Below are 20,210 nucleotides of genomic sequence, written 5' to 3'. Positions count from 1 at the left end.
TTAAACATATTGACAGTTCAACTAACTAAGATGGTATAGGCACCGTGGAAACAAGATCCAGAATCGCACCGATACTATCGGCGTTTTTTGGAATAAGGAGAAATGTTTATGTTCCGATTGTATGTGTGTACTAGGGCAAGGAAACGATCCACAGGAGTGTACGTATGTGGTGTAGTGCTGCACGGTAGCGAAACCTGGATATTGGATAAAGTAGAAAAACGAATACTCAAAAGCTTTGAAATGCTACGTTGGAGAAGGATGCTGTGAGTGAATTGTATGGAGATATCATAGTGACGAAAGCGTTGTAAACGAAATAAATGAACGCGGAGAGACGCTCAAATTCATCAAAGTAAGACGACGGAACATGATTGGTCACGTATTAAGGCACGTTATCGAACTAGTTTGCATAATAATAGAACGGGAAATCGAAAGTAAAATATACCGAAAAACGTCCTAAGAACTCCGTTTGTCGAACAAATGATGCTGGACTATCAAGTGCTACGTGGGGCTGAAGAGGTTAACCAGGAAACAAGGAATAGCGGATAACGCATATCCGGCTGCAAAACCAACCATAAGGTTGAACACGAGAAAGAGATACTTAACACGTCATCTCCTACAAAATGTGCCAACTGTTATTATTGTTAGTGTAACAATGTGAACATATTAGCTATACGAGAAATTGTCTATACATATTCCGATCGTATTTAGACTTCGTGTATGATTATGGTTTAATTTCATTCTCTAGTTAAAACATAAATTTCGATAGTAATTAAATTCAATTAGGATTTTTAATATTTTCATTCGCACTATCAAAAATATTCGTACATCGATATATATATATATACACATAAATATATTTATTTTATAATCATTCATTAAATAATAATAGTTTTATTTGTAACATGCATTTTTTTTTGCGATTAATTAAATCAAAAGAAACAGTACATTTTCTTAGGAGTTAAAATTGAAAATAATAAAAAATACACATTATTATTCATTTTCATTAAACTCAATAAGTTAAATTTTTTATTCAAGCAGAATTAATGAAAACAATAAAACCATACATCAGTTTGTGTTCCGTGCATTTATCTGTATCTGTTTACTTCCTCTTTGAATCCATTTCCACTATCTATACATTTGTTAAGTAAGTAGTTTAATTCAGTTTTTTCTAAACATTTTCCTGAAAACAAAATATAAAATTCTGTTACAAATATTTCAAAACGATATTCTATAACACAAATAAAAATGGTTTTAATAAAAAAAATGAGCTATCAAACATCTCAAATGGTCAGTATTTCCAAGAGGTTCAATATAATAAAAGTTTGAATTCGAACTTAAAAATATGTATTTGTAAAGTAGTATTTGAGAATTATATAAGTATAAATACAGTTTAGCAGGTATAACCACATTAATGAAAAAACAGTAGTTCTAAGATCCGATATTAATGGATATTGAAAATACATGTGTTTTACAAATTATAAAAACGTATTCTTTGTAAGATAGTTTTTACCAAAATTATGTTTTTTTTATTTTAAATAATTTAATGCATTAAGTGTTCATATGTATTTTACTTATTATTTGGATAAAATAACTGTACGAGTGATAAAAAACAACTGACCTATAAGAATTATTCTGCTACCCGGCGGTACTTCTGATAGATTGTTAGACAATTCTTGGAACTCATACATGTCGTATACACTTTGTATCATGGCTATTGAACCATCAGCGAATCTGATTACGCCCTGTAACACATAATGCATCGTGTAACGAATATAGCATTGTACATAAATTATATAATACATACGATTAAACAAACACACATACACGCGCGCGCACCCCGAAATTAGATAACAACTACACCCTTTGCATGTACAACTGCAGTATTAAATTAAAAAAAATAAACATACGAGCCAATGCTGTCTAACGATCAAATGAAAAATCAATCAAAATTCAATTTACAACTGTACACACACACACAGATGGGAAGGTGGGGGAGAAAATTTAATACGCAATACGCGTGAAAGAAAAAAGGATTAACAGCATAATATCGTTCGCTCTCTATCTCTGACGGTGCCGGACAAACACATTATATAATGTGTTACACCAGTTTGTTTTCATCGGTATTTGTACAGTACCGCATAGTTTTTAATTCGGGAATAAGAGCTCGAAATGAAATTCTTTATCCGATCCTTCCACTCCTAACCGGTCCTTGTTTGTGTAACGGACCCTTCGCTTTTGGGCGTTAATCACGGTTTAATTAAAACATCAAAGGCCCGACCAAAACTCGCATGGCTGATCGGTAACGCCTCTGTGCGCTGTAGTTATACAAATCGAGCGAGTTTGACGAATTATTAACACCGAACCGTACACGCGCCGATAAAACACTTAACGAGCCCTCAGCGGTGATCACGTGTCGGAAATCGGTTTAATTCGAATTTGCAGGGCGATCTAAACGAACCTGGAACCGCGGATTGTTGCGCATTACACGACAAGATCAATTTATATACGTTGTATACTCTCTCAACAAGCACTGCTACAAGAGTTCACTGTTTTCTGTTTATGGGCCATCGACACGACTATATAACCGAGTAACATAATTTATCTTAATTTTGAAATAATAACAGTAGGAAAGACTAGTACTAGTGTAATAGTGTATTGCCTTATAAAGTAATTTATGCATTATAGGGCCGGTAAAAATGTAGTTAACAATTACGTCGTGCACACGATTTACTAGTTATTGCAGTGAAAATTGGTTTTTCTTTGATTATTTTCTATTATGTTGTAGATAACACATTGTCGACGAATAACTCAATTAATCGTTTTTAACTCAAAATATATTGTTTCCTATCGTATTGTTTTTTCCTAATAATGGTGTCGTTGAAATAAATGAAATCCTCAATCAATTGTACCGTATAAGTATGCGATGGACATTAGTATTATTTTTCAGTGGCAGCTTATAAAAACAAATAAAATTACTATTTTACTTTATTGTTACTTTGAGTTGCCAAAAAATAAAAGTTCCGAAACGCTGCAGTATAATATAAAGTCGATCTGTAATAAAATGCGACCGAAATAAGAATTAAAAAAATATATATTTACGTATACACTATGGGTATATTCATATTAACATCAAATTAAATTTCAAGAAAAAAGTTTTAGCATCGAATATAAATAAATATCGATATTTAAAATGATAAAGTTTAAATTTCTTAGAAACGTCACTCACAGTATAATAACTAGGGCCCGGATTTAAATGCACTTAAAACCATACAAATATGCTCTAAAAAATAGCCAAAAATGTCCTTAAAAATGACCTTAAAATTTTTTATTTTAGGCATTATTTAATTAACTATTTAATACATTAAAATCACAAACACACGTAATACGATTAATATCTGCGATGTAATACGAAATGACTGATTATTTGTTATTTGACCGAATACTGGTGACGTTCCATAGTCTATAATAAATTAAGATAAGATGAAAACTGAATCGAAAAATAAAGATTGACAATGTGTATGGAAAAACCCGATAAACCTAATTAATATCAAGAAAATAATTTGTCTTTTAATTTTATTTTGAATAGTCTAAATTTGTTTAGTATATCGAACAAATATGCATTAAAAACTAATAAAATGACCCAATAATACTAAATATGCTCTAAAAATGAAAAAAACATCGAAATATGCAAAAAAAATGAAAAATAAAATTTTTAGTTTTGAAACCCTCGTTACATGAATCGAATTATGTTCTTAGAGAGCATTGTGTATGATCAACCAAAAAAAATATGCAATTTTCATTGAAATCGGGGCCCTAGTAATAACTAATATCCTCAATATTTTTTTTACTACTGGACCGCAAAGCATCCGAAAACATGGTTTTATCCGCACCGCTCACAGTGGATGATGACAAGTTAATCAGAAATCGAACGGGGACAAATTCTGTAACAATTTATGTTAAAAATTGAAATTGGGACCAAGTGCAACAAATCTTCTTCTGGGACTAAAATCATTAAACAAATTATTAATGTAAAAAGCACATAGATTATTTACAATACATACTTTCTTACACACACAAAAACGCAAAATAGGAAAAAAGTGAGTATAATGACGGCGCGAAAGTTCAAATTTCTACTGTGAATATCCTGTGCTGTATCGCGACGACTTTTAACGCGGGAAACGATAGTAAATACATAACGGAAATATTTGTGGCGGCTGACGTTCTCGCATCACACAATCGTTCGGCGTGAAACTCTCTCCTGAAGCATCAGCAGCAGTAACTCAGATGGGGGGGGGGGGGAGAGGAAAACGTAACGTCTAACATCGAACACGTTACGAGAGGGAAAAAATTGAAAAATAAATTCAAAACCGTCGGTGCAACGATACGGTAAACGCGACGGGACCGCAGCGGCCGTGTTGCCCGCAAACTTCACTGCACGCGTCGTACACAATATAACGCGCGCTCTTGTAGATCGCGTGTAAAATACACGTCAGTCAGTTTAAAATTTAATAAAAACATTTTGACGCCCGGCGAAAGCGTAGGCAGCCTGACAAAAGCATTCCTTTCGCGCGTGCCGGTTGTTCTCTCCTGCCACCGCCACGTACTCGTCGTCGTCGTTGTCGTCGTTTCCCTCGTCGGTTAAGCCGCGCGTGAAGTGCGAATTTTACACACTTGAAAACTCCACCAGCTCACCACCCCCGTTCCTATCATCATCTCGTAGCTATAACATGTACAATGTAAATTATACACGATAGGACATGTATACGTGCCCGTTTTATAATGTATACACATTTATGCTCTTTCGGCTCACGCGCGCCCGCACCACCCCGTTCCAGTTATTAACACCACGTTCTCGTCTTCCCTCCTCTTATTATTGCTATTACTATTATTTCCGACGAGAATCGTGCTGTGTACGGGTTTTTTTCACGTGTGAAACGAAAACAAACGTTTGATTTCGTCGCAAATAGGATATTTTTTTTAATTTTTTTTTTTTTTTGGTTATAATATAAAAACATTTTCTAAACACATTACTATACTGCTGGACTAAAATCATGTATTAATTATTTTCTATTTAATATTGAGAAAATAATAAGCCAATATTTACACCGTACTACACATTAAAAGTTAACTCGTTGAAATTGTTTTTTTTTTTTGTTGAACCCACACATATCAGGAATCAGTATTTAAATTTAGGTCTCAAAATGAATTGTTAAAAAAATATTTTATTTATACAAAATGTATTTAAATATACTTAATAAAAAAGATTATACGATTTAAAAACAAAACTACGTTTAATTAAAAAAATATTGATTCTTTAGTGGTAAAATTACTATAAACAGAAATTAATCATCTAAAAGAAACTCGAATACACTCAAAAAATTATGTACAATTCCAGTTTAAATACAATTATTACATTTCCAGTAGTAGTTGTTGAACTTAGTGGTTATGTACTTGTAGAATGTAAAGAACTTTCGTTAAAACCAACTGAATGACAAGTGTCGTATAACGCCAGAACGATGAAAACGATGGAATAACATTTAGGTCGAAATGGTGAAGTATTTGGTGATGGTGATGGAAAAATTAGCGTGCCAAATTTAATATACGCGTATGTTATGATGTCTGGTTGAGACATAAAAAAAAAAATAAGAAAAAGAAAAAGAGTGAACAGAAGGAAAAAAACAACTACGTAGACTGGGTTTCATATAAATATTATGAGAGGACTATGCACATTCTTGGTCGACTTACGCGGCACCAACGCGGAGCCTTTGCATTGTCTGTTTATTAGATTTGGTCGGCACGAAATTACTATCAGGCCTTTTGCTGACTTGCCCATAAAACATTCGGAGAATGCAAATCGAAAGCTGTCCGTCGTATTATCACCCTTCACTCCAGTTAAACTTAACACATATATCACCATGACAGCGCAATAGACCGCATGTTTCATTATTTGAAATACAATTGATAAAATTGTACTTCGTGCGAAGTGTGAATAAAAGATATTTCAAACTTAAAAGTACATTTACTTTGTATTTATTTACTTCGTGTTTCAATCGATGATTTATAATAATAACTATCGAAATTCGACGATATTTTACACAACATATACAATATTGAATGACTTGTATAGACCATTTAGTCCAATACAATTCTGCAGTACTACTCAGCTAAAAAAATTAAACATGTTCTCAAAAAAACAAATTAATTTTTAGTTTTTTATATTATCTAGAACAATGAACGAATATATTATTTAATAAAATCATAAAGTCTGAAAAATAAAAATTTAAATATACATTAAAAATAGTTGATTTCATATTAGTGAAAAATATCATTAAAAATCAATAATTTAATTTGCTCCGAATAAAACAATTTGAAAGATTATTATAAATTAAACGTTTTTTTTTTTTAGATCTCTAGAGCTTATATTGATACTAATAAAAAAATAATATTCTAAATCCATATACTCAGTTTATAATGTTCATTGAAAGTGTTATGATATTAGTTTAATTAATGAAGTGTTCGAATTTCAATGTTCATAAACTGAAAAAACCTTGTTCTCATAGTCTTTTAAGACATACAATATATTTTATTTACATTTAAATTTACATTATTAAAATTTATTTAAATGCGTTACTATTCGAAAAGAGTAAAAATGATATACTATCAAAAGGAATATCGAACAACCATTTTGAAAGTTATGTTTCATAGTTATTTTACATAAAATTAATAAGTATAAAAATAATATAAACGAAAATATAGTATCGTTTAAAATTAAGGTATAAAGGCTACAATTACATCAGAAATTTTTATATCTAGTGAGCTGAAAAATATCGAAAAAATTAAAAATTGGTTATGTATTTAAATTGTTAATAACTTTTTTCTTTCATTGTAATTTATGTATTTAACTTATTGCCGAATTAGGTGTCACGTACATGAGTAGACATATTGATGTTGATTTATAACGGCCATGTTAGAGTTATTCGCGATATTATCGCATAATGTCGATCATGTTAGAATTCGGGACGATAATGTCGATGTGCTTGGAGTGAAGTCGTTTGTGCAAGGTATGCAGGCTTTAACAGCGAGGCGAATTCCTTCACGGGTTTTTGTAGGTAACACCCAAAAATTAAGAGAAGAGGGGTCTACGTGATGGCAAAGGCTTATGCTGGCCACAAACCCCTTTTATTATTATTACACGGTCGTTGGATACCGAATATTCCTACTTGTTCTAACATCGTTTCCTTATCACGTACTTACACGGACTACTCGTCGTAGATATAATAAAATATTACGTGTGTACATAATAATATATTATATACTTAGATACAACGCTCTTTAATTTCGTTTTAAAAAATATTTTCCTTCGAGTAAATGAATTCAAGAAAAAATTTAAAAAATATACATTATAGGATTAAAAAAATTATTCGGCATAATTGATAAGTTGTAAACGCATAAAATTTTGTAAAATAATAATGAATAGAGGTCAAAAATAATTATAATAAATTTTACATGTCTGTAAAATTATTTATTTATTTTTTTTTATCCAGAATATTATTTTAATTCATTATAGTATATTATAATCCTTACCTTGTGTCCTTAATACAAATAATAAAGTTGATCAAATACTATAAATTTAGAAAATCATTTGATTTTTAATCGTGTTTATGATTCTAGAGTTATGCTAAATCTACAACGAAAATCGTATTTATAAGTTTATAAAATAATAAATTAAAACATGTATAGATTTATAAAATTATATTAAAATAATGTTATTTTATACTTTTTTATTACATGTTTAATACAATTGATATACGAGTATACGAACATCAGCCAGAGTAAATGATTAACTGACTTTATTTCAATAATTGTATTAAATAATTTTTGAAAATCATTCAAAGAAGTGTAATGATCTATACTTATAGAGATTTTTAAATAGTTATTATTCCAAGTTTAAATTAATTTTTTTACTCTCCATGGAGTTTCGAGTAATACAATATTTTTTATAGATATTAAATATTATAAGTTAAAACCTAGTGTCTATTAAAATTTAAATTGTATTTATATAAATTAATTACCTATTTCCATTACTGTACAATAACTAATAACTAATATAACTTGATAATAAATATGATTATATGTTTACCTATCTATAATACTACCATAGTCGTGCACAGACCCGTATTTCAGGGTGTGTTTACAATACTTTTGGGCCCTATCCTTACAAAACGATTAAGTATATTTAATAAATTATAGTGTATCAGGAGCGGATCTAAAGGGGGGTGAGAGCGGAGCGTGAATTATTAATATATATTATAATAAATAAACATTTTTTTTATTTTCTATTAAATATTGTGCTAAATTAATCTTAATGAATATGTTTTCCTCGAATTTCGTATATTTTTCTCATATATCTTCGACTATTTATGAATTGTACTTTTGTAATCACTTTTAGTTGTTATATTATTATAAGAAGTTTTTACACGAAAATTTAGAAAAATGTTTCTATTACAAAAAAAGCAACACCAGTTAAAAAACGGGTCCCTTACTATTAGATTTCAACTGTAGGGCCCCACTTACAAAATTTCAGGTGGTACTCGGACACCCATCCCCGTGCGTATGACTATGAGTAATACTATTTAATTAAGTTTTTTATTTAATTTAAATTATTTATAATATAAAATAAATTATACTGAAGGGTAAATATTTTACAAATAACTATAGAATTAAATAAACCTAACTATTGTGATTTATTTATTTATTTTTTTTATCTATTAACTACAAATAAACAATAATAAAAGAAATAATATCATGAAAATTTCAAGTTTGTATAATTTAATTCCGATTTTAGTTTCATATTGAGGTAGTTCAATATCATCTATTTAAATATCGTATAACTTAATATTCTGTATTGAAAAAATTGGGACTTAACGAAATATTTTGATTTAAAGTTTTACAAATGCTATAAGACAATTTGTTTACAAATGCACACAGAAAAAGAGTGAATGACAAGATTGGTTTCCGCGAGGGTAAGGAACAGTTTTGAGATATCTTTAAGTCTATTTACCAATGCCTGTTTACGGTTTTGCTGTCAAAGCAATTTTATAAAGGACGTTTCTATCCAGCAGGGTTCATCAAAGCCATTGGGGGAGCAGAGTAATCCGCAAGCTGAAACCCAATAGTATATATATTGAATAATAACTACAATACGTAGACTTTAAACCGATGACAATGAATAAGCAATTAAATTATTGTCATAATATTTATTGATCTTACTGTAGTTTAATTTTAGCGTATAGTACTACGGAAATAAAATAAATTGTATTATAATACATCAAAATGGTATAAATTTAATTCAGCGAAGTACAATATTTTATTTAAATTTAAAATAATATTTTTAGTAAGCAAAATAAGCGTTATTTTGTTTTTATTATTTAAATAATTTATAGAGATTACATATTATCAATCATTCAGAACACATTCTGAATCAACGAGTTATTTAACATCTATAACTTTTAATCTATTGACTATTTATAACTAAAAGAGTTTTATTAAACTGTTTATTTATGTAAGTATACTAAATGAGTAATCAATTTACGTTAGTTATTTTACTGTCAATATCAATGTTAATGTCAATTAGGTAAAATATTTAAAATAACTTTAATTTTTATGAGGATATGGTACTTAATATACTTAAAATATGATAGAAGTAATTTAAATTAAAGAATATATTGAGGTTTGTTTAATTATACATAAACATACATGTATATAATTTTTTAAAAAATGTCATATAAATGTGTAGTTAGTAGCTAAGTTGTTATTAAAAATAGTTCTTCGAAATAAATGTTATTAAATTAATTATAAAAATAAAACATAAAACAATCAAAAAATCAATTATGCATACAGATAATGTGTAGTATTTATTAGATATTTTTTCAAAACAATATTAATATTAATTAAGAAATTCAATTTTCCAGAGAATTATGTAATGACATAATAGTAATACATACTATTACTTCTTACGAGTCATAATTACATTTTATAAGTTCTATAACAAATGTAGAATCCTAAAATGAAGCTTTTGCTAAAAAAAATTCGGTTATTTTTTGTGTTTCAGACTGTCCTAAAATAAATCTAAATATTTTTATGACAGTGATACATTAACAAATAATTATTTATAACTTTTTTCCAAAAAAATAGTAAGCTGTAATTGAAATAAATACATTTTACTCATATATGAGATAAAATATGGTTTACAAGTACAAAATAAATTTATTATTATCAACTATTGCAGGCGATAGGATATAGTCGATTTTCAAGACTGTCATAGGCTACCATTAGAAGATATCGTACTGATAACATTTAAATACGTTAGAGTTTATATATTTGATCAGCGCATCGAAAAAAAAATCTTGTTCATACACATTTAACCATGTTAATCATGCAATCGATATACAATGGGAAGACGATCTGGGAAGATAAAAATCGAAAAATTATTTGTTGATACTCAAACCTGTATGTATGTCTGTGTACATATATATATAAATAAGGGCACAATTTGTTTACGGGGATGAAGTCATAACAAGGGTGAGGAGCGTATGTGTACACACGAGTCTACCTGATCCACGGCCAATTGATTACATCTGGAACGAGGATTAGTCCTTTATAGAATTAAATAGGGATTTATCAACGAGAAAAAATATAGGAACACACAATGGGAGCTGTCTACAACAATTAAACACGAAAAAATCGCAAGCACACATATAATATAAATGTGTACGTAAATGTTTTGAGGGGACGGGGACGATGGCTGAAGAGTAAAAAAAGAGAAAAAAGGGCAACAAACATTATTCTCTAGCAAATAAGGCCGTTCGCGCGCGCATATGTGTATACATGTGTGTGTGTACAAAAGGGTGAGCCCCTGCAGGATATGGATTTCGAACATGGATGGAACAGCCGGCCATTTCAATACGTGTTGTTGACGAATTGTAGTACAATAGGATACGGACTGAAATTATTACGATAAACGAAAATATTGTTCTCCGTGTCTACACCCCTAAATAAAAAGTACGTAACACGTTTCAATAATAATTATTGTTTCTTTGAACTCTTGTATACGAGGAAATAATAAAAAAAAAATTCGGTTATGAAGCAATTCATAAGGTAGTTCTTATATTTATATATACAACGTAGATTTTCAATAGTTGTACAGGGTTTTATTATATACAATTCAAGAAACTTTAAACTTCGCAAATTAAAACGGTGTTTTAAAAATGTTTCATGTTTTCATTTTTATATACAGTTTATAACAACTAGAATACCTAATCTTTAACATTAATTGTTTATACAATAATTGTATAAACAAAAAAAATATAAAAAAAAAAAAAATAAAATTAAAAAAATTTAAACAAAAATATATAAGTACATATTATAATTATTATAATATGTACCTATATATTTTTGTTAAATTTGAAAGTATATACATGCAAATAAATTTAAATTAAATCAGAAACAATAGAATATTGAACGTATTGCCTATGAAATAATGTAATATTGATTGCAGACTGTCTGGTATTATTATGTACGATTTAAGTGTATTATATTGTATTGTCATATATTTAATACTCACTTTCATTCTAATTATTTCTGCAGAATTTCCCCTCGAATCTTTCAGCGTGTTCTCCCATAAGATCTGACAAATAAAATTGTCCAAAGATGTTCTTAAAATGCCATCGGTAACTTCTAACGTAACAGTACTGATGTTCTGGAAGTACACGAAAAGTTTGTAACAGGTATGAATTAAAATATTATAATAAACATGTTTCCGTAAATTATATAGATGTATATATACTTGATGTATATGAGTCTTTCCTTCAAAACTTTCCACGTTTCTTATCATCTCATCCACCCTAGAAAAAATTATAATATGTGAATAATTATAATGCATAATAAAAGTAGAACATTTTTCTATAAAATTAAATTATGATTGATAAATTGTTTAGCATAAAATGTAAATAAATCAATCCACAATTGTCAAATAACAACAATATAGCGCAATGGACTTATCGGTGGGAGTTATGGTCAAAAGACTGATGGAAAGTCAAGACCCCTTAGGCATGCGACCACCATCACGACTATTTAGAGGGATCAGAGATAAGCCTCAGACTAATAGGGTGTTTTTATTATTTTATACGATTATTGTGACCACCACATTTCGTATACGAACTTATATATGTATATAGTGATTCACTGTTTGGAGACCCGAAATATTCAATAATAATAATAATAATAATAATAACAATAAAAATAATTTATTTTCCTTAATAACGTACTCGTGAACATTTGGAAGTCATAATGTTGGGTTTCCGATCTAACGAATCGTAAATTTTCTAATGAAAGGGATAAGCGGGTTTATGACACTTATGGCACGTTTTTAGTAGCACCTTTCTCGTGATATTGGTTCAATTGTATGTGATCTATAAAGGAGGGTCACCAATACTCGTATTAATATTTCATCCTTAGTATTAGTTTGTTTATAATATTAATATTATTTAATAAACAATTTTATAGTGTTTCGATATTGTTTACAAAACTTAATTTATAAACAAATCAAAAACAGTTATATCATATAGTATATCATTGAGGACTGTTATTAATTTATTAATAATAAATATTATTAGTAATATTATTAATTAAAATATTATTTACATTTGTTTTCATAACAATAATCATATATATATTTTTTTTTAAAGACAATAAAATATATTATATTTGTATTAAATAAGTAAACACAAGTAACGAAGAACATAATATAATATCCCTTACTAACTTTTATAAATATTCTAAATTAAAATATAGTCTTAACGGATTTTTGTTAGTAAAACATATGTTAATTTAGTTGACAATAATAAATATACATTTGATCTCTTTAAACTGATGATAAATTACACGAAATGTATTAATATGACTTAAAATGTGTGTAAGAAATGAGAACATCATTTATAATCACAATCTTTAACTAAAAGATACATACATTTTTTTATTAAATTTTTTAAATTCTATTAACAATTTTCGATTGTGTAGTAAATTCACTGATATAATAAATTGTAGTGGATATAAGAAATAATATTTAAATGTATTATCTTAAGTACCAGCTTTATAATATGTCAAGTTAAAATATATTACATAAATATCAAAAACCGGATATAATATGGTCAATAAATTTACATATACATAGTTAAATATAAAATAAATTATTTGCTAAACTTTCTTTTTTTTTTTTTTATTAAAAATGTTATCTTTACTTAATGAATAAAAAACAATTATAACCGAAAAAGTTTAATAATTATTATGAAAGATAAAATGTCGTCGGTCAATAGCAAATCTGATGATAGTCATGTTCAGAATCATAACTGTACACGAGTAATACGTTATTTTTAAACCAGAGCAACGGACTTTAGAATTTTATAATAAAATGTTTAAATAATCGATATCGTGGTGAGGTTGGTAACGTGTTCAAAATAATTTTTTTTTCTTCTAATCGTTAAGGTTTCTGGAAGTCATGGACCCTCGTTTCCCATCAGTCATTGATTCTATGGCATATCTTATTTTTAAACGTTATCTCGTAAAACGAATAATAATCATATAACCATAGTAATAACGACAAAAATAATAATAATAATCGATATAAAGTGTGAAAAACAAATATATATACATAAATAAATATAGATGCGATTATAATAAAATTCAGCTCGTGGGAGTATTATGAAACGTCGAACGATATCGTTCATAACGGCGGTACGATTAATGGCAGTACCATAATATTGTACAACTCATCGTGGACCGCGACGAAAACATTGTGCTTTCGTCCGACGGAAAATATAAAAATAATACGCGTGTAACAGGCACGCGCGTTCGGCCGCTAGACCGCGGACAAGCCTCTGGCGCGGGTATACGATACGCAGCGTAATATTACGACAAGACGGAAAGCGGAAAGCACATGACGCGTTTAAGGCGATAACAACTCGGTCGGAGCAGATGCGCCAGTGTACACGAGCGGCTCGCACGTGACGTGCATTAGCTCCGTGGTGAGTGCGGGACCGAAAAGGGTTAATTATTTATAGGTGGTTTAATAACGCGAAAGCCGGTCGGTAGCGGCGACGGATGATTTTCCGCCCCCGCGATGCTACGAGTGGGGCCGCGTTCCCTTTTCCGCTCTCTTGAACCCATTTGCACCGCTGCTGCCGCCAATGGTACGCGAAATATCGCAACGGTTTTCCCCCTGTCACCGAGTCATTGTAATCGTAGTCAATACTTTACCCGCACCGTTGTACGCACGCAAGCACACTAAGACAGTCCCGTGCTATCAGTGCCGAGTCGATCGGGGGTACACTGGCCAGTTTCAAGACGAAACGGACTTCTTGTTTGTTATTTATTACTTATAACACTCTTAGTGGCCGATCTATAGGAGGGGGGGAGTTAAAACCCTTCAAAAATCAGGAAAAATATAAATTAAAAATCAATAATTTTATGAATTAAGAAAAAGATTTTTTTTTTTTTCTAACGAAGGAAAGTATACAATTTGTATTTGAATTTATTCATACGAGAAATTAGTAGTCTTAGATTTAAATTAATATATTATACTACTTACTATTATCTTAATTCATTACCAATCACTGGCTGTAATGTTGTAAAAAATATTCCAAGGGAAAACCTTTTTGTATGCACGTTTTGCATACTTAAAATTTTTTATAAAAATTGAGTTTTTTCTTTCTTAACCGGTTTATTGGGTTAAATATCTAACCTGACGATTTTATCGATATAAAAATTTTCTATCAAATAATCATGGGTCATTTCGAATCTAAAACCTTAAGAAAATGTTGGTGGTTAAATGCAATAACTTAACAGGTATTATAATAATATTATTATATAATACATGAATCATTTATTTGTTTTATTTTTACCAACAATTATTATTTCTTCGTATTCATTTTGTTTAGATACGGTTTTAATTTTAAATGAATAATACTTTAAAAGTAGTTTAAAAACAAAATATAATAACTATTATGTACTTTAAGTACATAATATCAAAACCGACTCTAAAAAGAATTATGGGAAATTTTTAGTTTGACAGATGGCAGTGAAGTGTTTAAAGGGTGTGTTACGATGAGGGTGGATAATTATATTTGCTTTATTACACGGTTATTAGTAATCTGACAAGTGGTCTTATGGTTACCCATAAAAGTGCATTCACCAGCATTATATCAGAAAAACCTGTCCTTATAGAATCTCCGGATAATATTAGGACTTTTGGCTGTCGACATACTTTATAAAAAAAGCTATACTTACTCGATATAATTATAATCGTCTCATCAAGATTAATGTACTATAGAAAATAATAAAACTCACTCGTTTCATCTAGTGGCATATTATCTATATATATTAAATTATTTACTTCAAGCTTTACTATAATTTTAAAATTATTTTTTTGTAATTAATAATTTTATTATTTATATATTTTCTACAAATGTTGCTCATTAATAAATAAAGCACGGGAATTTATATACATTAAAAACCAACCAAATATGCGCTAAAAAAGTTTCATTTATTAAATTGTTATGTTATGAAACAAATTGTGTGCTCACTTAGCATATGATATGATCAACCAGAATAAATATGCAAATGCATTCAAATCCGCTCTCTATTAATAAACTACTTATTCTAAGTTAAATCACACATCAATAGTTAATACTTAAATTTAAATATCATAATTTGCTTATGTAATTGAATAGTATCAAATACCTTAAACTGTTGGACGAAGAATAGGATTTTAAATCCAGAATTTTATTCAAATCAACTCTGAAAAGACATTAAACTATTAGTGGATAATCTTAGTGCCAATGTATAAAATATTAATTGATGAATATACATGCTAGTTGTTGTCTCTACAATTTCAGCACTTGCATTGATAGATCTAAATAAAACAAAAACAAATACATTTACAAATAGAAAAATAAATGTAAAAATAATATGAATTTTATATATAAAGTTAAGAAAATTAGACAGATTGAAGGAATTTATAAATTTAAATGCACATATAAATGCAAGTAATTTTAAAATGAATTATTATTACCTGATTATTGTCTTCAGCGCTACTAATGTACTGATATTAACCAAATCGATTTTGTTGAGGAGAATAATATCGGCTAATGCAACTTGTCTACAAAAAATGTACAAATTAGGAATGTAGGTACTTTTAACGGTAGTGTCATGAAACAGTTCATTTTCTTTATCAATGCACAAAAATAAAAAATACATTTCAGATACTATAACGTTGTTTCGTTTGCCAATAATACAGATAAATTGACATTGAGTATAAGTTCATATACACACACAAGTTGTTTATATATTCCACTACACATAAAATCGGGCTGATAGTTTTAAAATTTGATTATGTACCCGAGACGGATCTTCGTTTCCATGACGTTGATTCAATTTGAACATATTATTCTGGGTCCCGTCGTTTTTGCATAATAAACCCAACAGAGCATGTACACGTAATCTATTAATGCTTGTCATCAGAATGAGTTTATCCGTTTTTATGCAATTATTACAAAACCTACCGTAATAATCATATAAAAAAAAAAAAAAAAAAAACAGAGAAATGATGTAGACGTTGATAATTCGAAATTTTACTTGAATGTATATATCAACTAAACACAGAAGGCAAAATTTTTAATCAAATATATTTAATGTTGTAGTATTTTATTTAAAAAAAACTTCACTGTAATTTACATTGTTATTGTATGTATGTTTTAGAATACTTTATTTTGTTATATAGATTTATATGATATTAACAGATTTATATCATATATAACTTCATTAAATAAAATTTAAAAAGTTTATTCTTATATTTTTAAATTCTTTAAGTATAAGAAATCCGAACTTTTTTTTATGGATTTAAATTTATTTTATGGAAAAAGTTTAAACGTTTATTCCTTATATTTGTAAGCATAACTTTATTTTTTTTTAAATACTATATAATCTTTGGTTTTATTATTGCGTATAAAACAAATGAATTCCTTTATTAAATAATTAATAGAAAAAAACCACTTTGACAGTAATTAACGCTAATTTAAAAATTGAATAATATTTTTATCATTCTTCTTCTTTTTCATCTGGCCTTTAATACTCATTAAGAGTTTTCACCACAATATATGAGACCATCACGGGATCAGCCATTTTTATTATACAGAATTTAAATTTTTGAATTCACATTAAAAACATTATCATGAAAACAATGTGTAAAACAAGAATAGAACCATGTCAAATCATCTATTTATCTAAATTTGTTTCAATGTGGGCAAAATACTTAGTTACACAAGTTGTATAAGAAGAAGGTATACACTTCAATACAAATACGTAATTGAAAAATAACAATAACGAGGTATACCAATCTATAATATACATGTATGAGATTTTCATTTGTTCTATTTTTAAAATATTCTTACGACCAATGAATAATTTTAAAATAAATCACTCTAAAAGTGATGATGGCGAAATATTAAATTTTTTGACAACTTATACTTTATTTGTTAAGGTAACTTTGGAATTCACTACTGCCACGTGTCATATATGTACATACAGGATATTAATAAAAAATATTTAATGTATAAACTACGGTCCAATTTATGTTATGTTGCACACCCAAAACCCAATAAGCTTCGAGTCTTTGACACGCCATGTGGAAACTATATTCACCCATGAAAAGGACAAAGGGTCCGAAAAAAATTGAATAGGAATGTGCTTACCTAAATGCCCCTAAGGTGAGTTGGAACAAATAGTAATATATGTTACATTATTATACTACATTACAAAGACTTTCTACATTAAGTTATAAGCTCTATAAAGAGTTATTACATTATACTCGGTATTGTACCATTTTCAATGTTAATATTTATACGTTTTATATACTTTCAAATACTCATATTTATAAATAGAAATCTATACTTTTTTAACATAAATGTCATTGTTTAAATCACCAAATGTAATAGCTACATGTATATTAAAATAATATTTAGAATATAAACTAAAATAAGACAACATTTATTTTCAAAAAATAAAATTTAATAATTCGATGTTTCCATTAATAAGAGCATACAAATTAATTGCATTATAACATTAATATAACGTTTATATAACGTACATATAACGTTAACAATTAACAATTAACACCTTATGTTTTACAAATATTTATTCTAGAAATTATTTCTTTTGTATATTTTCTTCGATTTACTTAAGTTATTTACATAATTATTCTTTTATTATAGCGTTTCACTTCTATAAAATAATTATTAGTACACATACATACACAAAGTAGCGTATTCAGGGGGGGTTAGAGGTTTATAACCCCCCATCCGAAAAATTTTATTATATGATTATTTTTTATTGATTATAATAAAATCACACAAAAATTCCAAAAAATGTAATGATACATTTTTTATCCCCCTCCCCTTCCTAAAAGAAAAAAAGAATGATGGATACGCCACTGCATACACACAAACATATATGTATATATATTACTACACTATCCACAATAATAAATACGGTTTTTTACAGTATCATATTAACCATGCTATTAAACATATTAAATACATGAGTAACAATAATTAGTAAAACGTTACTTATTTTTATTTATTTTTTATTTTTTATATTATAAATTATTGGGCGGTGGTAAACTCCCCGGGTCAACATTATGGTTGCCTGTAGGAAATGTATAAACTTTCTCTCGAGTTGTTTTAAATATTAGTGCTACACTATGAATTGGCTATAGTAAGAATGTATATAAGTCGTTTCACTCAAAAACCGTCCAATTATACCCGGGAGAGTTTACCATTGGAAGATTTTGCAGGTCATTAAAATCAGATGATTTTACTATCGCCGAAATTATTATACATATAATGTGGTGTAACAATAGGTATATAATATTAAATACCAATAATGAACTAGGTACATCGAAACTACAATATAATTACAAAAATAGTGGTTACAAAAGATTATAATAGGTATACTCATATTATGTGTTACATTATTAGAAATTAAATATTGAAGAGGTAATTTACGGATTTTGAAAAATAACTTTTCATACGATGATAGTATATGAAGGGCCCAGGAATCCCACATCTTACACCAACCAGGGGAATTCAGGGGTTATAACATCCCACCCCCCCGAAATAAATACTGGTTGCGCCACTGCACCTATTACCCGTAGATTTAAAATGGTACACAACAACTTATTAACTTACTACATATTATACAAAAAATTTTACATTTACACATTTATATATATAAAAGCAGTTTTGGGACTTATCTAGATAAATTATCTAATTAGATTTTTTGTAATCTTTTATCTTATTTGTCTGTATTCTTGCCAAGATATATATATAGTTACTTTTATTCTTGTACGGAGACGAATCCAACAAATCAGAGATCATCAAAATCGATCCAGTCATTTTTGAATTACAAATTCTATAAATAACCTGAGTTTCTTTTATACATATAGATTTTGTATTCATAATCATAATTCGTGTATTATTAATAAATAATTATTATTTCTTGGTACGACATTGTGTTTGTATTTTCATGTCGGGAAATTTTTTTTGGCATTTTTAAACTTAATTTCTTATTTTTTTCATGAAAACTCCAAATATAGTAGGTATTTGATTTTAGTATACACAAGTAACTCATACGCTGAATTACTTCACTCTTGGAACCCATAAAGTCGTAACTACTTATAGAATAATGAAAACCATCAAATCAATATTATATGGAAAACAATATTGTTAACTTAAAATAATTTTTTATGTATTCTATATTCATCCTGATACGTACAGAGCAATTTTCATTTTTTTTTTTTTGTGTAACATTTTAGTGATTAACTATCATTAAATATTGTACATTATACATAAATACTGTTTGGTATTAGTACTGGAACACTACATTACTAAAATAAATATTGAACACCTAGGTACCTATTTTTTATTTTACCTATTTTACCTAGTTAAGTTTAATAAACTGTGGGCCAAAGGCCAAACCGAGGTGGTTAGAGGCCCCCTGTTTCGTTGTTAATTTAAATGTAACTACATTATGTATTTTATATGTTGTTTTCAATAAACGATGGTAATGCCCCGGACGCAATGCAACAGCAGACCCTGGGG

At 28.4% G+C, this 20,210-nt stretch overlaps 1 protein-coding gene across 1 annotated transcript in view; it reads right to left on the bottom strand.

The window, feature by feature from the left end:
- Positions 1 to 993: 993 nt before the first annotated feature.
- The window catches only part of LOC112692642 (COBW domain-containing protein 1-like), a 25,138-nt gene continuing 5,921 nt past the window's right edge, over positions 994 to 20,210 (bottom strand). Inside the window, exons 6-12 of the mRNA XM_025567370.1 lie at positions 16,127 to 16,213; positions 15,923 to 15,967; positions 15,796 to 15,852; positions 11,846 to 11,903; positions 11,624 to 11,758; positions 1,619 to 1,742; positions 994 to 1,180 (exon numbers count right to left, since the gene is read on the bottom strand). Coding sequence (XP_025423155.1) covers positions 1,086 to 1,180; positions 1,619 to 1,742; positions 11,624 to 11,758; positions 11,846 to 11,903; positions 15,796 to 15,852; positions 15,923 to 15,967; positions 16,127 to 16,213 — 601 coding nt within the window. The 3' untranslated portion in view covers positions 994 to 1,085. The remainder of the gene's footprint in view (positions 1,181 to 1,618; positions 1,743 to 11,623; positions 11,759 to 11,845; positions 11,904 to 15,795; positions 15,853 to 15,922; positions 15,968 to 16,126; positions 16,214 to 20,210) is intronic.

The sequence above is a fragment of the Sipha flava genome, unplaced genomic scaffold (genome assembly GCF_003268045.1).
Source record: "Sipha flava isolate LNK unplaced genomic scaffold, YSA_version1 75_pilon_pilon, whole genome shotgun sequence".
Taxonomy (NCBI): domain Eukaryota; kingdom Metazoa; phylum Arthropoda; class Insecta; order Hemiptera; family Aphididae; genus Sipha; species Sipha flava.
This window is presented reverse-complemented; position numbering and strand designations above follow the sequence as displayed.